This window comes from Epinephelus fuscoguttatus, linkage group LG23 (genome assembly GCF_011397635.1).
Source record: "Epinephelus fuscoguttatus linkage group LG23, E.fuscoguttatus.final_Chr_v1".
NCBI lineage: Eukaryota > Metazoa > Chordata > Actinopteri > Perciformes > Serranidae > Epinephelus > Epinephelus fuscoguttatus.
In genome coordinates, this window is record NC_064774.1 from 2,766,155 (window position 1) to 2,788,819 (window position 22,665).

The following is a 22,665-nucleotide window of genomic DNA, read 5'->3' on the forward strand; positions in this document are numbered from 1 at the left end:
AGTATTCTCCACTGTCTCCTTTATAGATTTCACCAATGGTGCAGGAGGACACTGTTGGCGTCCTCTTAATATCACAAACTAGATGCTGTTGCTCAGTATCCTGATCATTTTCATCCTAACGGGACCAGGAATCCCCTCACAGTGAAAAGACACAGGCTCATATTCAAAGTGCTGCAGTCTGTCTGGAGTGACGCGCAGAAAAGCTGCATCTGAAACCGAGACAGAAATTGTAGCGTCACAAAAGGAACTTTATAATCTACAAAAATATGACGTTCATTGTACAGTCTGTGTCCGCACCTGACAGGTTACACTGGGGACATTTTGCATGATACATTTTGGTTTAGTTTCACATCATGGACATGAATTCATTAAACTTATCTTTGCACAAAATATGAAATTGGTCAGAACTGTAGGAACCTAAAGTACATCATAAGGCATAAGGATAGAGTCAGATTAAAGGGTTGTTTAAATGAAGGAATGACACCAAAAAGAAAAAAACTAATAAACAAAATGTTGAAGAGGATCTTTAGGATTTTCTGATTGTCACTCACCACTTCTCTGAGTGTAAGTGTTCAGCAGAGTGACTCCAAGCATCACTGGATGAACAAAGAAGCACAGTGAAATATCAGACTGAGATGGTTTGATACACAGGAAGTAAAACCTGAGTGTTGGTACTCACACAGTCTGAAGCAGAGAGCTGTGACCTCCATGGTGTCTTGCTGCTGACTGTCAGAGCATCACTGAAACACAACTTATGTATGTAGGCAACAACTTCCTCTTCCTGTGCTCACAGCTCACCCACACCTTCTGTTCAAGTCCTCAGCATTAGGGCCTTCGAAGAAATGCTTGAGCGCCTCCCTGTGGACAAATACAATAGCATGGGTCAGTGAGTAGGTTCATTTCCAGCATGTTCTCATCTCACGTTGTCACATATTGCAGCTTTGTTGGTGGCCTTTCCTGTCTTTATGTTACATGCCAGGTTTCCTCCTGTGTCTGCTGCTGATGTTCTGGGATGCAGCTACCAACTCTGAGATGTCAGCAAGAGCTCAAACATAAAATGATATAAATGCTATAAACATGATGCACACCTTTCACTCACAGATTAAGTATGTAGTGGATTTCTAAATGAAACCTATATTTTTGGAATCGTGAAGGTCTGTAGATAATGAATGTTGATGTTCCCATCGCGAAAAAGGGTAGTCCTCGGAATTCCGGCGGAATTTTGAATTCCGTCAATTGGAATATATGGAAAAAATTAAAAATCAAATGTATCCACAACTTTTGAACCATATATTGTACAGAGACAGATAAACCATCTTTTTGCATAAATTAAGCATGAGCAATCAATTAAAAAGGTTATTTTAATGATTTAAAATGTACAGTATGTCTATGTGTAATTGGCTTTTCTTTGCAAAATTTTGCAGAAAAAATATGAGAAAACCTATGACTTAAAGGAAATCTTCCCAATTTGTCGGTATTTGGTGAGAAACATCAGCTTTTTAATAGCTATAGAAAACTGCCCAGCACTCTCAAAATGAGGGATATGATGAATCATACATTATACATATATAAATGAACCAATTTTTTAATGTAATTTTTTATTTTACAAATTGATTATGGTGTTCTCTTGATGACTGAAGTAGTTTTTATGTATTGAGTCCAAATAGTAAATAATATTTGGACTAAATAATCGGAATATAATATCATTTTGACCTGTCTATCACAAATTTGGGAGTAGACATAGCTAGTCTCATAGCTAGATAGTCTCCCAGACTTTATTGTTTCAGTTACAGCAACATGTAACCAATCAAATGAAAGCTCAGAGTGCTGGGCAGTTTTCTATAGCTATTAAAAAGCTGATGTTTCTCACCAAATACCGACAAATTGGGAAGATTTCCTATAAGTCATAGGTTTTCTCATATTTTTTCTGCAAAATTTTGCAAAGAAAAGCCAATTACGCATAGACATACATTTTAAATCATTAAAATAACCATTTTAATTGATTTCTCATGCTTAATTTATGCAAAAAAGATGGTTTATTTGTCTCTGTACAAAAAAATAGTTCAAAAGTTTTGGATACATTCGATTTTTAATTTTTTCCATATATTCCAATTCCAATCCGGAATTCCGAGGACTACCCTTTTTCGCGATGGGAACATCAAAATTCATTATCTACAGACCTTCACGATTCCAAAAATATAGGTTTCATTTAGAAATCCACCGTGACCATGGGGACCCCCCCTTCCTACTAGACTAATGTCCATGTATAATGCTGGTTGCAGCTGTGATAGAGATCGGTTACCATGGCAACAGTCTCAAAGTTCATCTGTGCACATTTATACTCAAAGTGAAACTAAGTGTAGGAAAGAAGAGCCAATCACCATGCTGTGTTTAAAGTTTTACTTATTCACGTATATACTGTGAGTCATATGTACATATTCTAATTCAAGTATTTCAACAGTGTGGTTCAAGGAAGTTTAGGGGGGATGAGTGAGCTGTTACTACATCATTTGTGATACAAACTAAATCTAATGCAGCACTCTGAAGATAGAGAGCTGAGCCAAGGCAACACCTGTCAATGATTTACAGACTTAGGCTGGGCAGTCTGAAAGAACAACGCACCATGTAGCAGGTACGTCGTCTTCTTAATGTATTTTTACCTATTTTACATGTTTCAATCAACTTATACTGTAAATCACAGTGTCACGTTACTGTCAATGACACGGGTCTGTAGTGATACTTGGTAACAGGCTGTTTTTGAAACTTCTGTAAAAAGTTCCAATAATCTATGAAAGTTGTTTCAAACGATAAAAAACAGTGACTTGATCATTTCCAATTCAGTCAGTCTATGATATGTTTTGATTATTTGAACAGGTGGTTTTGACACCAAACAGTCAAATCAGTTTCTCCATAATCTTTATAGGAGTTGTTGGACTTTGTATCAAGGAAAGCACTTGAAGGACACGTCAAAAGTTGTTGCCGTGTCTGCAAGAAAAGTGAACGTATTTAGCATTTTACTTGTACCATATTTACACAATATTGTAAATGATGAAAGTGAAATTCAAGTGCATAACATGGGCACATCGTCATGATATCAGTAGTGATGCCAGTGAAGGTGCTGTCACAGGTGTAGGGCTGTAAGGGATAAAGATTTTAATAGAGTGGACTTTATTCATTCCAGTGGGACATTGCTAGGTAAAGTTAGTCAAGTCTCCATAACCACAAACCTTGCCCAGGAACGACTTTATATTTGTCTGCACTAGTAATTTTGCCTCAACATTAATCCCACAACATATTATTCTATCTAATGTATCACTGCCTTCATTTGATCCTCAGAGCTTCAAGATGCTTCGTCAGAGGAATGAACTGTCCCTTCAGTCTCAGCTCAGACCCCTCAGTGTGTTGGTTTTCCATCTTCTCCTCACACACTCTGTGACAGGTAACTCACACACTAATACAGGCTCAAGGTCACAGTGAGGCCTCAAATCAGACATCAATACAAAATCATATCAATACATACAACCTAACAAAAGGTTTAAGTACTTCTGGGCACTGGCTCTTCACTTATTCAAACACTTTTCCTCTGAGGGCAAAATGAATGTCATCAATTGAGTTGAAGCACAAAGGGCAGAGCCTGAAAACAAAAGTGTCAGAGATTTAAAGTTCTCTAGTTCATCTCCAACCATGTGTAAAACATTCCTACTTTGTCTACAGATAGGTCTTACTACTAAGTGACACAATCTACACCTTCAGGTGGATGAAAGTTGTGTTGTTCTCATCCCAAGTCATCACATAACACTGCTTTCTCAGCTGACTTTCACATCTACATATCACAAGCTAAGTATCCTACATCATCTGCGTATCCATCAGTCCATGTATCATCCTGACACAATCTAACCAAAGGGCAGCGTATCATGACACAACAAAAGGTTCAGTTTGGCCACGTTGTAAACTGATGCCACCCTGCGACGTATCGTACCACCACGAAAGGTAGCTTTTAGTGTTGGTGTATGACATTGAAATGACAGACTTTGGAGTGAGAGTGGGCTGGGAGCAATGTCCTGATGACCTGCTGCTGTCATGTAGAAAATTCACAATTTGGGATCAGTTCCATCCATGCATCCATCCATCCATCCATCCATCCATCCATGAAGACGATCTTTCCCTTAACCATGTGGTTGGAGTCGCCAAAACAAAATGATAACCATGTTAATCATGCTTTAGCTGCTACCGGTGAATATATGGTTTTTAGGAGACATGTTTGGTTAGATGACTACACAGATTAAACTTTTCTAATTCCATATATTTGTCATCTTAGAAGCAGCATGAGGCTGTCCTTGGGTAAAGAACAGCTTTGAGCTAACTGATAATGTCAATATGACAACATGCTGACGATGACTATGCCAATGCGTTGATGTTTTGCAGATATGATTACAATGGTCAGAATCTTAGCTTAGCATGTTAACATGTTCACGTCATGACGGTGCTGATGGTGAAGCTCACAAACAAAAACTTGATTAATTGTGACATTGCAGGTATTTCAGTGTCGGCTCTACATGGTCTGCCTCTATTAGCACAGCGTCATGGTGTACAAGCTCTTGTTGAGCTGAGCAGATTTAAGTGGTTCTTACTGCAGGAATGAATAAACACATCTATTTCTCTCCAGGTCAGTCTCAGTTAATCGGTTCATCTCAGCCAATAGTGGCAACAGTTGGTGATGACATCATCTTGCCATGTCACCTGGAACCTGCAGTGGACGTTGCTGCCATGACGTTGGATTGGACGAGATCTGACCTGGATTCTATATTTGTCCTTGTGTGGCGTGCTGGTCAGGACTATTCATATAGTAAAGATCCATCCTACAAAGGAAGAACATCTCTGTTCACTGATGAACTGAAGAGAGGAAACATTTCACTGAAGCTCTCTGATGTGAGACTTTCTGATGCAGGAAGATACAGATGCTTCATTCCGAAACTGAATATAGAGTCTGTCGTTGAGCTTGTTGTTGGTAAGTGGACACATAGTGTATCTACAGTGTAGTCTGTGCATCCAAAGAGGAATTGCAGTGGCATCAACAGAGCTTTCAGCCACTAGTGCTGAGAGATGAAGAGCACAACCATGGTCATCAAACATCCCAACATTTAACATCTAAACATTTAACATTTTTAAGAACAGCTCACAGATGCCACTGGAAAAACATTGTTTTTCAGTTGGTTAATGTAAATAACACCCAAAAGAGTTTAACAGACACACTGGCCCTCATTTATCCATGGGACGTACAAACCAGCACAGATCCGAGGGCAGAATTCATCTCACGTCAGGGTTCATGTACGATTCATAAAATGTTCTTATCTCGCTGAACACTAGTGATGGCCAAATGAAGCCTCGTGAAACATTTTCTTTATTTTCTAACTCCACCAGATGGCGCTCTTGGTTTAAAGATAAAGGCTAAAGGAATGACAATGAAATGTGCTTTCAAACCTTTGTTGATCAGACAGCGCCATCCAGTGGCTTCAGAGAATAAAGACAGTGGTTCATGAGGCCTCATTAGGCCATCACTGCCAAACACAGCAAACGAATGTTTGGGCGACGATAAATGTAGCAGTTGGAAACAATCATTACTTTAATATCCAGCTCCAGTATATTCTGGGTTTAGAGGCCTCGCCAAAAGAGATCATGACATGGATTTTACATTTGTGCATCTTTGTTATCATTAATGTGGTGATTGTGTTACTGACAGCTGTTTAACTGTTTCCCTTTTACTCATCATCAGGTGCTGCGTCCTCACCTGTCATCAGTTTAGCAGGGATCGACAGAGACAAGGGGGGAGTGGTGTTACAGTGTGAGTCTGCAGGCTGGCATCCAGAGCCTGAGGTGTTGTGGCTGGACGGTGAGGGAAAGCTCCTCTCTGCTGGACCTACAGAGACAGTCAGAGGTCCTGATGACCTCTATACTGTCAGCAGCAGAGTGACTGTGGAGAAGAGACACAGCAACAGCTTCACCTGTAGAGTCCAACAGAGGAACATCAACCAGACCACAGAGACACACATCTCTATGTCAGGTAAACAATGCACATTTTTATCATGTGGTCACTGTTTCAGTTTCAAATAGCTCCAGCTCTATATAGATGTCATGTTATTTTTGTTTTATCATTTCAGATGATTTCTTTAAGGTCCAGTCCAGTCCTTCTTCCACCATCACTGGTTTGGCTGTTAGTTTGGCTGTTTGCATCCTGTTCATTCTGTTACTTGTCTTTTTTGTGTGTAAACGGAGGAACAACAGAACCAGTAAGTCACAGATTCATTAGAGTCAAGTTATTCTCACAGGTTGGAGATAGTGATATGAATTATGCCATCGTATTTGTTGTTTACTTTATATCCAATCCATGAAACTGTCGTGTGTCTTAGCTGAGTTTAGACTGAAATGTCTCTGTGCTGTGATACCTTTATAAAATGCACTTTAATGTGTTTAACAGTTTAACTCTGCTGCCTTTGTTTGACACAGAGACCAAGAGAAGCCCCTCAGATGAACGTGACACAGGACGAAGGGAGAATCCCTCTGGAGAAGAAATGGAGTCTTTGGAGGGAGAAGAGGAAAAGATCAATCCTGTAAGTTAACAAACAGGACACTTTCAGTGGAGGGAGAAAAGACAAGAGCAGGAAAATTAAAATTAAAGAGGAATGTGGTTTTACAAAGTGGCGAGGCTCGTCCTGGACTCAGCACCTTTATTGAACAGACAAACCCAAACAGCAGATCCATCAGGTCTGCACTGAGAGGGGACTGTAGTCACTTACAGGTCCACCTCCTTCAGCCAATCATACTTTTCTGTCAGAGCTTCTAAACTATCAAACACTGTCCCATCTGAGATAAGAAACTGTCTCACCTCTCACAGCTTCACACCAAGACTCAAGACGCTCATCTAAACACTGTTGTTGATATATCTGGCTGCTAACATGCTGCTAACTTGCTTTATGTCCTCTGCCCGTTGCCAGGCAACCGACTCTGCATGGGTATGTATGAAATATGTTTTCCTATCAGCATGCCTAACTGTGTGTTGCATGGCTTGTGTGTTAGTGCACGAGACCATACTGCGAACATGTAACTGCATCTGTTAACATTGTGTTAAGAACCACATGATGGCTATTGTGTTTTATCTAGGTTTACTCTTTACTGCTGCTCTGTGTGTAATGCTTAGCTGTGTGTTGGTGCTTCATGTTGCATGTCTGTGTGTACACTCACACTCACATGCACACACTAATCAAACTGAGGAAATGCTTGACAAATTAAAAATTTTAATAGATAAGAAGTAATTAAAGGGATAACAGCCCAAAGTAGACAGATATGTTATACAGGGTGAACACACCAGGAGAGGTTCATCTTTTTATCTAATTGTCCCATTTTCCTTACTTGACATTATCCTGATTAACGTACAAAGAAATCACATCAAACACAAATAATAACCTTCAGTCGTTTGTGAATGAATTTGTATAACTTTGTGTATCTTCCATCAACACACTGATTTGTTTCCAGCCATCGACCTGTTTCTTCCCCTGGAAACATTTTCACAATGTGTTCTTCTCTTCTCATGTTTTGGCTGTATTATTGATTCCTGTCAAAGCCTCAAACTGTTGATTTGATTTCTGCATATTCAATATGAAACCAGCTGAAGTAAGAACAGAAATGTGCACCGTAAACTACAGAACAGGAAGCAGTTAAACACAGTTTACATGTAAATAACAACAGAAGACAGCTGAGTGTTTCCAGTGAGTCAGGTGTTACATTCAGGTCCTGTATGTTGTTCTTCATTCACATTACAGTCAGTAGAGTCCAGACTGAGAGCACAATGACCACAACACAAACCACATTACCATATGTATGACTATGTTGTATAATCACTCCTATGGTTAAAAAAACAGAGCATGTCTCTCATCTAGTCTTCCTCCATGTCTCTCATCTAGTCTTCCTCCATGTCTCTCACCTAGTCTTCCTCCATGTCTCTCACCTAGTCTTCCTCCATGTCTCTCATCTAGTCTTCCTCCATGTCTCTCACCTAGTCTTCCTCCATGTCTCTCATCTAGTCTTCCTCCATGTCTCTCACCTAGTCTTCCTCCATGTCTCTCACCTAGTCTTCCTCCATGTCTCTCATCTAGTCTTCCTCCATGTCTCTCATCTAGTCTTCCTCCATGTCTCTCTTCACTCACAGTTTGAGGGAAACCAGGCTGAAACCATCAAACAGCTCCAGGTGCAGACACAGTTAAAGTACAGAGCTCAGAGTGAAGTGAAGACCCTGAAGAATCAGCTGGAGACCAAAATAAGAGAGGTTAATATGATTATTATTAACTCTGTGAATCTGACTGACATGTCTGCTCAACTCTTTCTCTCTGTATCTTCTCCTCATCACACTGATCTGTTTCCATCTTTAAATGTCTCACAGCTGCTCTTTGTTCTTCTCACTGATTTATCAGCCTGTTATTCACATGAGTTGGTTTGATCCATTATTATCATATGACAGAAATTAAACTTCATCATCACCACTGCTACGTGAATACAAGTGTTAACTTTCACCATCAACACAACAGATCTTAACTTCATGTAAATGGTCATGTGACGTGTGGTGCAGAAAGGGAACCCAGGAGCGGAAACGGAGCAGGTTATAACAATGATTTATTTAACAGAGGGTGGGTAAATCCACAAAAAAATCTAAATTGCAAGAGTCCATCAAAAAACACAAAAGACGTCCAGAGAGTGCTGGGCTGTGAGGGCACGGGAGGCACTGGAAAAGACGGAGGAGAGACACGGTTACAAAAACTCATCAAAATGCACAAGAGAAAGTTCACAATGTTACCAAAGGGGACCCAAGCTGATACCATGGAGGTTCTCTGTATACTCTGGCGTCGAGGAGTGTCTCAGCAGGCTTAAAGTAGGCGGCTTGATTGGCAAAGCAGAAACAGGTGAGTCCAATCACTCCTCGACGCAGCAGGTGGGAAGGGTGCCTCCGGAGGAACAAAAGTAAAGTTACCCAAGCAACCACACACAACTGGAACATACTATCAAAATAAAAGCAGCAAAATACAAACCACAACAGGTCAGTTTTTAACAGTCTGGTTTATCATCTCTTCAAAGCTTCTGCATAAACTCATCAGTGACATTTTCTCCAAATCTTTTTTTCTAATAGCTAAATAATGAATAGATAAATATAAACAAATCTTATACCTGATTTGGAAACCTTTAAAGTAAACGAGTCTCCTAATACATGTGTGTAGTGGTGTTTAATTAGTAGTAAGAGCTGGTTAATTGACTCCTTCAGCAGATGATGCTCAGAGTGTGTTAACAGAGAGCTAATGATGAGAATGAGGTGAGTCAGTTTTAAAGGGAACACAAAGGTTAGAAACATGTTGAACACAGTGTGAAGGTTCAACGGTCCAGATGTGTTCAGCTTCTCTGTCACACTGTCACTACACTGCCTGCTCTGACATCAACATCTGTCTGTCTGTCTGTCTGTCTGTCTGTCTGTCTGTCAGCTGGAGACGTCTCAGAACAAGGAGGCTGTGACCAAACGTCTGCTGGATACAAAGACCTCTGAGTGGACGGACCTGAAGAGACAGGTACACACACACACACACACACACACACACACAGCTGTGATCAGTGTGATAATGTGTGATGTGTGTGATTCAACCAACGTGCTGCTGACAACAACTACTGCCTGACCTGTTCAGAGGAAAAACACATTTCTCTCTTTCTATTCTCCTGAGTCAGTAGTGATGAGTAAATGTTCCTCATCTAATACAGTGTTTCTCCTCATCTCTCTCCTCCCTCTCAGCTCCAGGAGGAGAGGATGAAGAATATAAACTTGGAGAAAGAAGTGAAGACCTTGAAGCAGGACATACAGATGAAGGACACACAGGTTGATCTTTCACCTTCCTGTCACATTTCTCTCTTTATATTCTCCTGAGTCAGTAGTGATGAGTAAATGTTCCTCATCCAATACAATGTTTCTCCTCATCTCTCTCCTCCCTCTCAGCTCCAGGAGGAGAAGAAGACAAATACAAACTTGGAGAAAGAAGTGATGACCTTGAAGCAGGACATAAAGATGAAGGACACACAGGTTGATCTTTTCACCTTCCTGTCACATTTCTCTCTTTCTATTCTCCTGAGTTACACACATACAAATCAAATATGAGACAAATAACAAGCTTCAACAATTATCTTTAGATGTTTGTTACAGAGTCTCAAACCTACAGTAGTAAGAGATGCAGAGTGTGTGTGTAGTCAAGAGTGCCGACGGGGAGAGAGCAGAGGAGTGGTCGGAGGCAGGTGGGGGGGTCGTAGCCAGATGAGCAGTCCGCGAAGGCAGAGGCACCGAAGGGGAGCAGGCAGGAGGATAAACGAGGACAGGCGGAGGAGTCGTTACCAGCCGAGCAGTCAGATACCAGAAACGCTGAGGCAGAGCACAAGGTCAGGGACAGAAGGCAGGTGAGTTTACCAGGAGGCAGACGAGGAGAGCAGGTCGGGAACAGGCAGAGTCGGCACCGGGAGATCCTCCTCAGACCCAGATGTCTCAGATGCAAGAGGGGACTGAGGGTCGGTGTTGTGACCCCCTCGTGCCGAGGCGATGTTGGAGGACTGATCAGGGTGTTGGCGATGGAACTCCTCAATGAGTCGCACATCCAGGATCTGACGGGCCGGAACCCATGACCGCTCTTCCGGGCCGTACCCCTCCCAGTCGACGAGGTATTGTAGACCCCTCCCATGACGATGAGAGCGCAGCAGGCGATGCACCGTGTAAGCAGGGGCCCCGTCAATGATGCGAGGAGGTGGAGGTGGCTGGGAGGCAGGCTGCAGGGGACTCTCCCGGAACGGCTTAATTCTGGAGACATGGAAGGTGGGATGAATCCGCATGGTGCGGGGCAGCTTGAGTCGAACAGCCACTGGGTTTACAACCTTCTCAATGGGGAATGGTCCAATAAACTTGGGAGCCAGTTTCTTCGACTCCACCCTCAGAGGAAGGTCCCGGGTTGACAGCCACACTTTCTGTCCCACCTGGTAAGGAGGGGCCTGGGAGCGGCGGCGGTTGGCGGCTGTTGAATAACGATCTGTGGCCCGTAGGAGAGCGGTCCTGGCCTGTCTCCAGGTCCGGCGGCAGCGGCGGATGAAGGCCTCCACTGACGGGCAGACAGTTTCCTTCTCCTGGGCAGGAAACAGGGGAGGCTGGTAGCCATAAGCGCACTGGAATGGAGAGAGCCCAGTGGCGGAGCTGATGAGGGTATTGTGGGCGTATTCCACCCACAGCAGTTGTGTGGACCAGGAGGCAGGGTGCTTGGAAGCCATGCAGCGGAGTGCCGTCTCCATCTCCTGATTCATCCTCTCAGACTGGCCGTTGGATTGGGGATGAAACCCAGAGGACAGGCTGGTGGAGGCTCCCAGGAGGCGGCAGAATTCTCTCCAGAATGCAGAGGTGAACTGGGGGCCTCGGTCGGAGACCACGTCGGACGGGAGGCCGTGGAGCCAGAACACGTGCTGCAAGACCAGCTCAGCAGTCTCCTTGGCCAAAGGGAGCTTGGGCAGGGGCACGAAATGAGCCATCTTGGTGAACCGGTCTACTACTGTCAGGATGGTGGTGTAGACTCCTGACAGCGGCAGCCCGGTGACGAAGTCTAATGAGATGTGGGACCAGGGTCGATGAGGCACAGGCAGAGGGTGCAGGTGACCGGCGGGGGCCCGTCGCGGGGCCTTGTTCTGGTTACAGACTGGGCACGTGTTAACAAAGTCTCTGGTGTCATCATTCAAGGTGGCCCACCAGAACCGCCGTTGAAGAACCTCTTTGGTTCGAAGAATTCCAGGATGACAGGTGAGTCGGGAACCGTGGGCCCACTGCAGAACCTCAGACCTCAACTCCTGAGGGACGAATAGGCGGTCTTGGGGGCAGGAGCTGGGCCCCGGCTGGTCCTCCAAAGCAGCTCTTACCCGCTCCTCCACCTCCCAGGTGAGAGCGGCCACCAGACGGGAAGCGGGGAGGATGTTGTCTGGACTGGAGGGGCCCTCTTCCCCGACCATTAACTGTCGGGACAGGGCGTCAGGTTTAACGTTGCGGGAGCCTGGCCGGTAGGAGAGGGTGAAGCTGAATCTGGCGAAGAACAGAGCCCACCGGGCCTGACGAGAGTTCAGTCTTTTGGCCGAGCGGATGTACTCCAGGTTCTTGTGATCGGTCCAGACGAGGAAGGGGGTCTTGGTTCCCTCCAACCAATGGCGCCACTCCTCCAGTGCCAGCTTCACCGCCAACAGTTCTCGATTACCAATGTCATAATTCCTCTCAGCTGGAGACAGACGTCTGGAGAAGAAAGCGCAGGGGTGTAGTTTCTGGTCCTCGGCAGAACGCTGGGAGAGGACAGCCCCCACCCCCACATCAGAAGCGTCAACCTCGACTATGAACTGTCTCTCGGGGTCAGGGATCAGGAGAATGGGGGCTGAGCTGAATCGCCCCTTCAGGTGCTGGAACGCCTCCTCGGCGGCCGAAGTCCATCGAAAGGGGATCTTGGAGGAGGTGAGCGCGGTGAGAGGTGCTGCCACCGTGCTGTAACCCCGGATGAACCTCCTGTAGAAGTTGGCGAACCACAGGGAGCGTTGCAACTGCTTGCGAGAGTCAGGGACAGGCCAGGAGGTGACGGCTGAGACCTTAGCGGGGTCCATCTCCATGCGGTCTTGGCCGATGATGTACCCCAGGAAGGAGACAGAGGAGACGTGGAACTCGCACTTCTCAGCCTTGACGAACAAGGAGTTCTCCAGCAGGCGTTGTAGCACCATCTGGACGTGATGTATGTGTTCTTGCTTGGACCGGGAGAAGATCAGGATATCATCTAGGTAGACGAAAACAAACTTGTTGAGCATGTCCCTTAGTACGTCATTGATGAGGGCTTGGAAAACAGCCGGGGCATTGGTGAGCCCGAACGGCATCACCAGGTATTCATAGTGTCCTGTGGGGGTGTTGAAGGTTGTCTTCCACTCATCCCCCTCTCGGATCCGAACCAGATGATAGGCGTTGCGGAGATCCAACTTGGTGTAGATGATGGCCCCTTGGAGCAGCTCAAAAGCTGAGGCGATGAGGGGGAGAGGATAGCGGTTCTTTACCGTGATGTCGTTCAGCCCTCTGTAGTCGATGCAGGGCCTCAGGGAACCATCCTTCTTGTCGACGAAGAAAAACTCCGCCCCAGCAGGTGACGAGGAGGGTCGGATGATCCCGGCGGCCAAGGCATCACTGATGTAGGTCTCCATGGCCTCCCTTTCAGGTGCGGACAGGGAGTAGAGGTGACCCTTGGGGGGAACAGAGCCGGGAAGGAGGTCGATGGCGCAGTCGTAGGGCCGATGAGGGGGCAGAGAGGTGGCCCTCGCCTTGCTGAACACCTCCCGGAAATCGTGGTAGTCAGAGGGCACCATGGAGAGGTCTGGGGTGGCACAGGAGCTGGCAGGCGGCGTGGGTGCAACTGCCGGTCTGAGGCAGATCTGTTGACCGGAGGAGCTCCATCCCAGGATGGACCCCGTAGACCAGTCTATATGGGGGTTATGGCGGCGAAGCCAGGGGTAGCCGAGGATCAGGGGAAGGTTGGGAGACCTCAGGATATGAAATCGGATGGTCTCATGGTGTGTGCCGGACAGGAGCATCGAGATGGGGGTAGTTTGATGAGTGACGGTCCCCAGAAGATGACCATCCAGAGCGCTGGCCGGCATGGGACGAGGGAGAGGAACTTGACCAATGTCCAGCTGCCGGGCGAGTTCCTCGTCGATCAGGTTGACATCTGCCCCCGAGTGGAGGAAGGTGGCGAGGGTGTGGGACCCCCCTGCCAGTAGGAGCTGGACGTGAAACAGTGGTCTTGGGTTGGGGGCAGAGTTCTGGGACCGGCTCAGCAGAATGCCCCTCTTTACTGCTGAGCCCTCCCTTTTACTGGACACCGGGAGACAAAATGGCCGGCCTGGCCACAGTAGAGGCAGAGATTTCCCCAGCGTCGGCGCTCTTGCTCCTCCGGCATTAGGCTGGTGCACCCTACCTGCCGCTGACGGGCGGAAAGCCGATGATCTCCTCCCACGTGGCGTTGCTCCCTCCTCCTCGCCTGTATCCGTCTGTCTAGCCTCGTGGTCAGCTCGATGAGCCCGTCCAGGGAGCTAGGGAGGTCGAACGAGACCAGCTCATCCTTAATGTAAGGAGCTAGTCCATTGAGGAAGGCGTCGCATTGGGCAGCAGCGTTCCAGTCACTGAGGCGAGCCCGGGTTCTGAAGTCTATGGCATAGTCTGAAACTGTCCGATCCCCCTGCCTCTGACTCATGAGTCCCCCTGAAGCATCAGGACCCAGGCAAACGGGTCCGAACACCTTGCGAAGCTCCTCTGAGAAGGCCTGGAATGAGGCGCAGGCTGGCGTGCCTCTCTCCCACTCCGCCGTACCCCACAGACGTGCCCTTCCTGTGAGGTGGTTGATGGCGAAGGCGACTCTAGCTCCCTCTGTGGCGAAGGTATGGGGTTGCAGGGCAAACAGAATAGAACAGTTTGTCAGGAAAGGGTTGCAACCCTCAGGATCCCCAGAGTAGCGTTCTGGCGCCCCCACCCGGGGCTCAGATGTGTTGCTGGATGATGGCCCCGGGGTCGGAGCAGGAGGGGCTGGAGCTGAGGCAGAGGCAGCGTGTTGAGTCATGGAGGCTGCCATCTGTTGTACCTGGGCGGCTAGCGAGGTTAGCGCTCGTTCCAGAGCTGACGCTGACTGACAGGCCTCCACTGCATTGGAGGCTAACTGAGCCTCATGCTGCTGGAGCATTCCCTCCACCCGGGCTAGGCGAGACTGAGGAGAAGCGGGGTCTGCTGGGTCCATTTCTGGCCAGATTGTACTGAAACGGGTGTGGTATGGACCCAAATGCAGTACACAGGCGCTCTGGAACAGTTGGTAACGACCTTTATTCCCACCACAGCAAACAAGGTACGGTGCAGATTGAATAAACACGGAATAAAGTTTGTTCTTCGGGCTGAAAGCCCTCACACAGTCTCTGGGGCTCAGACGAGGGGAAGAGAAGTAGCTTACTTCAGCCGATGACGATGAGGAGGAAGCTCCGTGGTCCGAAGAGCCGGCTGCACGTGTGGAGGTGCCGACGGGGAGAGAGCAGAGGAGTGGTCAGAGGCAGGTGGGGGGGTCGTAGCCAGATGAGCAGTCCGCGAAGGCAGAGGCACCGAAGGGGAGCAGGCAGGAGGATAAACGAGGACAGGTGGAGAAGTCGTTACCAGCCGAGCAGTCAGATACCAGAAACGCTGAGGCAGAGCACGAGGTCAGGGACGGAAGGCAGGTGAGTTTACCGGGAGGCAGACGAGGAGAGCAGGTCGGGAACAGGCAGAGTCGGCACCGGGAGATCAGACAGGAGAAGAATGCTGGAAAGTCTCGCATGACGCTGAAGAACAATCTGGCAACGAGTGAGAGTGCTGGAGAGGCTTATATGCAGGGCTGATTATGATGAGCTGCAGCTGTGTAGGCAGGTGAGCAGAGTTGGGCTGATGAGGTGGGCGTGGCTGGCAGGTAGAGTGGAGCAGAGGGAGGGAGAGCGGAAAATCACTGCAGCAGAGTGACAGGAGGGGAATGAGAGACAGGGACTGTGACAGTGATAATGTGTGATGTGTCTGATTCAACCAACGTGCTGCTGACAACAACTACTGCCTGACCTGTTCAGAGGAAAAACACATTTCTCTCTTTATATTCTCCTGAGTCAGTAGTGATGAGTAAATGTTCCTCATCCAATACAATGTTTCTCCTCATCTCTCTCCTCCCTCTCAGCTCCAGGAGGAGAAGAAGAGAGTTTTAATTTAATCAGTATGAGTGTAATTACCTGTCATTTCTTTCTTTGTTTGTCTTCTCATCAACACACTGATCTGTTTCCAGACATCTAATTGTTGGTTTCCTCTGAAAACATTTGAAAAAAATGACCTTTTCTTCTCACTGACAAGCTGTTCATTTAATTTTTGATTATTAAAGATATGAAACAAACTACAACAACAGAAACATACAGCATAGATGCTCCATTAATGGTGGTTTAGGAATCTGACATACTGAGCAGCAGTCTCTTTGACAGAAAGTGAAATACTGAATGAATCAGAGCTTTAGTTAGACTTCAGTTTGGTCATACGTATGATTGTGTTGTATAATCACACCATGGCTAATAAACAGCATGTCTCTCATCTAGTCTTCCTCCATGTCTCTCTTCACTGTCAAACCATCAAACAGCTCCAGGTGCAGACACAGTTAAAGGACAGAGCTCAGAGTGAAGTGCAGACCCTGAAGAATCAGCTGGAGACCAAGAGAAGAGAGGTTAATATGATTATTATTAACTCTGTGAATCTGACTGACATGTCTGCTCAACTCTTTCTCTCTGTATCTTTCTTTAAATGTCTCACAGCTGCTCTTTGTTCTTCTCACTGATTTATCAGCCTGTTATTCACATGAGTTGGTTTGGTGCAGAATGCAGAAATTAAATCCAAATATCACCACTGCTACTTTAATATAACTGATAACTTTCACCATAAACACAACAAATATCAATTTCAGGTAAATAATCCATTCTTAAGTCTTGTTTTATCATCCCTTAAAATTTTAGCATAAACTAAACAGTGACGTTTTCTCCAAAATAAATGAATAAATTATAAATAAACAAAACTGATTTGGAAACTTTAAAGTAAATGAGTTATAAAAAACAATCTCCAAATAAATGTGTGTAAATGTGTGGTAATTAATAGGCATAGAGTTGGTTTATCAACTCAAAACTACTTGAGATGCTCAGAGTGTGTTAACAGAGAGCTAATGATGAGAATGAGGTGAGTCAGTTTTAAAGGGAACACAAAGGTTAGAAACATGTTGAACACAGTGTGAAGGTTCAACAGTCCAGATGTGTTCAGCTTCTCTGTCACACTGTCACTACACTGCCTGCTCTGACATCAACATCTGTCTGTCTGTCTGTCTGTCTGTCTGTCTGTGTGTGTGTCTGTGTGTCTGACAGGAGGCAGAGACCAAACGTCAACTGGATACAAAGACCTCTGAGTGGAGGAAGCTGCAGACAGAGGTACACACACACACACACACACACACACACACACACACACACACACACACACACACACACACACACACACACACACACAGTCCTCTCTGTCAGTGTTGTGTTCAGTGTGCTGTGGTTGGTATCAGCTGTGATCAGTGTGATAATGTGTGATGTGTGTGATTCAACCAACGTGCTGCTGACAACAACTACTGCCTGACCTGTTCAGAGGAAAAACACATTTCTCTCTTTCTATTCTCCTGAGTCAGTAGTGATGAGTAAATGTTCCTCATCTAATACAGTGTTTCTCCTCATCTCTCTCCTCCCTCTCAGCTCCAGGAGGAGAAGAAGAAGAACACAAACTTGGAGAAAGAAGTGAAGACCTTGAAGCAGGACATACAGATGAAGGACACACAGGTTGATCTTTCCATCTTTAAATGTCTCACAGCTGCTCTTTGTTCTTCAGATATTAAAACACTGTCTGATGTGACTGAGCAGCAGTTTGACTGTTGCTGATTTGACATTCAGTTAACAACATATTGATTGACAGCAGCCTGTTATCAATCAATATGTTGTTAATTAAACATCACAATTGTTTTTAAAATGTTGCTAAATAATGTCAGAATCCATAAATACAATATCTGACTGAATGTGAGCTGGTATTATTCCAGTGAAGGATATTTACATCATGAAACTGACCATTCATGCTCCCCAAAACCATTCATTCTTAATGTTAACCCTGTATTGTAGCTGCTCTCCAGTCCCCAGCATTCTCCCCATAATTAATTTGAGAAAACAAAATACTCATTTATGTCTTAAAGATAAAAAATATAGAAGAAAATTTACACTCGACACCTTCGAGGTCATTGAACAACTACATTATACAGCAGCTGAGAACAAACATCATTTATAGGACAGTTACGATTGTTATTACAATTTGGAACATGCAGAGAAACAGAACAGCAAATCAACATGTATATTTCATGACAGATTTAGACATCAGGTCACACTTACAGGCTGTTTCTGGGAGAAAGGACAGCTGTCAACAATAACTGGTGTTTAAGTGAATCCAGTTTAAACAGAATTATTCATTAAGTCATTTTTGGTTGCTTGAGTAGTTGATGAGACGATAAACCAATGTGCAGTGGTTGGTGTATATGTTCAAGATTTGATCATACCTAATAACAAATCAAAATGATATTAATAACTCCAATCACTTCCAGCAGGTTTCTGCCCGAGATTCTGGGAGTGACAGTGGATCAGGGAGCAGCACGGAGCCTCCACAGAGTGATGGGTCCTGGTACTCACGATTTTACAGCTGAACTTAATGTGTTGTCTTTTTCCAACACATTGGACTTTAACCACACAATGGGACCAACTGCATGTCACCACCATCTGCACTGCTGGAGATTTCCAGCTGGCTGTCTCTGTCAGGTAGCTGTCCATTATTCACTCACTCTACAGCAGGAAATGGCCCTCCAAAATAAAATCTCTGCACCAGATATTCACTTTATTTAAAAACTGCTGGACCACGACCCACCAGTTGGGAACCACTGATCTAAAATGATTCATGCTGAAATGTAAAATTTGATCATAAAAAAACTGATTTATATCAAAATGTCAAACTTTGAATTGGCATATCTCATGCCCCGTATGTCATATAGACATGAAACACTTCAAATCGATCTGCATGAAACTGGGTGAACATAATCTAGGGAGCAATATCTAAAGTTCCCTCTTGGCAAAAGTTGGAAAACTTACTAAAACTGAGCTTCTATAAGGCAATGAATATTGCGGAGGGCGTGGCTCATCACATAAAGGTGTAGAACATCTCAAGGGTTTCACCCATCACCACGCAACTTTGTAGGCATATGACCACACATAATCTGAGGGGACCCCTCCATTATTGAGCCCATCAAACAAAATGGGGGCGCTAGAGAGCTCATTTCTTATCTAGGCCTAACCGCCATATGGATTTTTACTAAACTTGGTAGATATGTAGAACAGGACGCCTCAAGGTGACTGGAGAAATTTAACTCTAATTGGCAACTGGGTGGCGCTATAACAACAGAAAAATGCTTCAAAATGGCTAAAATGCGACCGATCGCTGTGGCTCCCCCTGTGGACCAATGTTGGTGTTGTTTCTAATGTTTGGTATGACTAAGTCATGGTATGGTATGCTGTACATAATCACGGAAACTGTCAGTGTGTCATTCTGTCAGTCAGTCATTCTGTCTGTCCCACGTTTTTCTACTCACTGACGTGGTCAATCTATGTGAAACTGCACATAGGCATTGAGGACTGGCATAGGTAGAAGGTGACAAAGCTACCAATGGCTATGGACTAGTTTATATTTTTTTTTTTTTTACAAAGAAACCTCTTCCAGTTTATCAGTAAAAACTCAGTAAAAATGACTCTGCTGATGGCTTTGTCTCAGAGGGTCATTTAAGCTTCATCAATTGTTTAGAATCAATGGAGAAAAAGATGTTTTTATTGAATAACTGCTCTTCAATTATTAAACCTTACACTGTAAAAAAAAAAAAGGTGTAACACAAATGTCACTTTGATAACGTTGCATCACTGTCATGTTTCCACAGCAGACTGATCAGAGCTGAAGAGATTCTTGTTATTATGTGTTTTGTATTAAATCTAATGTTTAATGTGAATTTAGATATCTTTACTTTGCTTGTGTGTGTGTGTGTGTGTGTGTGTGTGTATCGAGAGATAAAAAGACAGATGTTTGTTCTTACTTTTACAATATTTGCATTGACACATATCAAGTTTCAAAACATTTCCTATTTGTCCTGTGAGACTATCCTTTATAAATAACATGGAAAACAGAAACATTTTCTATAACATTTTTTCTTCAATTCACAGCATTGTAATAAAAGATGTTTATTTCTAATGAAAATAAACAAACACATATCTCAGTGCCTGAAACGCTGCATTCAGTGTGAACACTCCATTCATGTTGTATATAAACTCCCTGCTTTGTTCAGAATCAGTGCAGAAAAACATTTTTTTTCATTGAAAACCTCCAGTTTGTAACACAGACGTGACTTTGATGAGGTCGTATCACTGTGGTCATTTTTCAAGATTCTTGTTTTTATGTTTGTTTGTTTTTTAAATCAAATCTGATGTTTAACATGGCTTCAGGTGTCCTTATTGTGTGTGTTTGTGTCATAGAGAGACAAAATGCCTGATGTTGGCGCTAATGTTTACAGCATTTGTCCTCTAAGATTAAGATCAATAAATAATTATGAAAAAATAAACCCATGAAGATATAGTTCTGTGTTTATACAATACTTTGAGTGACGTCTGCACATTCTTTGACTTTTTAACCATTTGTTGTGCTTCAAAATATTGTTGAATTAAACTGTTTCAATATTCTTTCTTCAGTTTACAGCTCTGTGATACAATCTGTTTCCTGTTTTAAATAAAGATAAAAACAAGTGTCAGGCTGCTTCAAACGTTGGTTTGAAGATGACAGAGACTCCTCAAGGCACAAGTTAACTCTTAAATTATCAACTTGTACAAACCATTGTTGTTTCAGCAGAGCCTCCTGAACGCCTCTCTACACACATCACATGTATTGTCTCGTGTGGTTTGTGTCCGAGAGGCTCAAATTATCACCAGCAGCTGTCGAGTCTAAAACTAAATACAGAACAACATATACTTTAAAAACAGAGAGCTCACCTTTTGAAAATAACTCAAACATCAGTGCCTCTGGGGTTTCACCTTTTCTGTGTGTGAGAGAGTCAAACAGTCACTGCAGGTATGAACATGTGACACAGAGAGCTCTGATACCTCACAGTCACACACAACTTATACAAAAACTAAACAAGTGAAGATTAAAGGTGAACAACATCCTGAAGACCTGCCAGATTTCTCAGACCGTGAGCATGATGGGACACTCTGTGCTTCATTATCTTGATGACCTTTGTCCCTTTATACATGAGTATCAGTTATGTTTGTGCAACTGTAACTGTGAGTTTGCCACAGTGCAGCAGTCCCACCAGCAGCAGCAGCAGAGGCACCATCACTATGGTGAACACCGTCCTTAAGACGAGGACGACATGTATGAAGAGGTCTGAACAGGGACAAGTCTCTCTGTGATGAGCTGCAGAGACAAGAGAACATATCTGCTGTAACATCATGACAGTATTAACAGTATGTAACAGGTTGTCTCTGAGAGCTGCTGGAGCACAAGTTGAACACTGACACATTTTAAACAGTGTCATGTCTCACCTCTGACAGCCATCCAGCTCTCTGGTGACTCTCCAGCTCCAGAGATGTGACACTTGTAGAGTCCTTCATCAGACTTGGACACACTGTGGATGGTCATCTCTCCTGTAGAGCTGCTCCTGATGAGGACGCCATCTTTATAGAAACCAGCTGTCAGGTTTGAGGAGGTTGCCTTTCTTTTACAGCTCAGAGTGGCATCGTTACCCTCGTCCACAGGGAGGACAGGACTCTCCAGGATCACTGGAACATCTAGGAAACAAAGGTTGTATATCTTACCCTTAAATGATCTGAGATGCAGCTGTTTGCTGACTTTGTGGGAGTTAAACAATGAAAGTGTCATCATCTCTTCTTTTAGCTCTCTCTCATCAGAAGCTAATCTCATGGATTGGAAACATGACTTTTTATATACATTCAAACATACCACTGACAGAGATGTTGACCGTGTTGCTCCTCTCTCCTGCTTCATTCTCACACCAGTATTCTCCACTGTCTCCTTTATAGATTTCACCAATGGTGCAGGAGGACACTGTTGGCGTCCTCTTAATATCACAAACTAGATGCTGTTGCTCAGTATCCCTGATCATTTTCATCCTAACGGGACCAGGAATCCCCTCACAGTGAAAAGACACAGGCTCATATTCAAAGTGCTGCAGTCTGTCTGGAGTGACGCGCAGAAAAGCTGCATCTGAAACCGAGACAGAAATTGTAGCGTCACAAAAGGAGCTTTATAATCTACAAAAATATGACGTTCATTGTACAGTCTGTGTCCGCACCTGACAGATTACACTGGGGGCATTTTGCATGATACATTTTGGTTTAGTTTCACATCATGGACATGAATTCAGATTAAAGGGTTGTTTAAATGAAGGAATGACACCAAAAAGAAAAAACTAAGAAACAAAATGTTACAGAGCATCTTTAGGATTTTCTGATTGTCACTCACCACTTCTCTGAGTGTAAGTGTTCAGCAGAGTGACTCCAAGCATCACTGGATGAACAAAGAAGCACAGTGAAATATCAGACTGAGATGGTTTGATACACAGGAAGTAAAACCTGAGTGTTGGTACTCACACAGTCTGAAGCAGAGAGCTGTGACCTCCATGGTGTCTTGCTGCTGACTGTCAGAGCATCACTGAAACACAACTTAAGGATGTAGACAACAACTTCCTCTTCCTGTGCTCACAGCTCACCCACACCTTCTGTTCAAGTCCTCAGCATTAGGGCCTTCGAAGAAATGCTTGAGCGCCTCCCTGTGGACAAATACAATAGCATGGGTCAGTGAGTAGGTTCATTTCCAGCATGTTCTCATTTCACGTTGTCACATATTGCAGCTTTGTTGGTGGCCTTTCCTGTCTTTATGTT

At 44.5% G+C, this 22,665-nt stretch overlaps 3 protein-coding genes across 4 annotated transcripts in view; 2 read left to right on the plus strand and 1 right to left on the minus strand.

Moving 5' to 3' along the window:
* The window catches only part of LOC125883954 (butyrophilin subfamily 1 member A1-like), a 67,496-nt gene extending 46,503 nt beyond the window's left edge, over window positions 1–20,993 (plus strand). The window contains exon 17 of the mRNA XM_049568617.1: window positions 18,285–20,993. Coding sequence (XP_049424574.1) covers window positions 18,285–18,380 — 96 coding nt within the window. The 3' untranslated portion in view covers window positions 18,381–20,993. The remainder of the gene's footprint in view (window positions 1–18,284) is intronic.
* LOC125883962 (Fc receptor-like protein 5) overlaps window positions 1–22,470 on the minus strand; it is a 59,981-nt gene extending 37,511 nt beyond the window's left edge. For both annotated transcript variants that reach the window (XM_049568645.1, XM_049568646.1), the window contains exons 1-4: window positions 22,375–22,470; window positions 22,247–22,291; window positions 21,725–21,988; window positions 21,307–21,552 (exon numbers count right to left, since the gene is read on the minus strand). In XM_049568645.1, coding sequence (XP_049424602.1) covers window positions 21,307–21,552; window positions 21,725–21,988; window positions 22,247–22,291; window positions 22,375–22,405 — 586 coding nt within the window. In that variant the 5' untranslated portion in view covers window positions 22,406–22,470. The remainder of the gene's footprint in view (window positions 1–21,306; window positions 21,553–21,724; window positions 21,989–22,246; window positions 22,292–22,374) is intronic.
* LOC125883950 (trichohyalin-like) overlaps window positions 1–22,665 on the plus strand; it is a 55,202-nt gene that overhangs the window by 19,819 nt on the left and 12,718 nt on the right. The window contains exons 3-14 of the mRNA XM_049568613.1: window positions 4,667–5,008; window positions 5,774–6,061; window positions 6,159–6,287; window positions 6,505–6,608; window positions 6,993–7,010; window positions 8,204–8,320; window positions 9,522–9,605; window positions 9,824–9,907; window positions 10,025–10,108; window positions 16,251–16,334; window positions 17,020–17,082; window positions 17,392–17,475. Coding sequence (XP_049424570.1) covers window positions 4,667–5,008; window positions 5,774–6,061; window positions 6,159–6,287; window positions 6,505–6,608; window positions 6,993–7,010; window positions 8,204–8,320; window positions 9,522–9,605; window positions 9,824–9,907; window positions 10,025–10,108; window positions 16,251–16,334; window positions 17,020–17,082; window positions 17,392–17,475 — 1,481 coding nt within the window. The remainder of the gene's footprint in view (window positions 1–4,666; window positions 5,009–5,773; window positions 6,062–6,158; window positions 6,288–6,504; window positions 6,609–6,992; window positions 7,011–8,203; window positions 8,321–9,521; window positions 9,606–9,823; window positions 9,908–10,024; window positions 10,109–16,250; window positions 16,335–17,019; window positions 17,083–17,391; window positions 17,476–22,665) is intronic.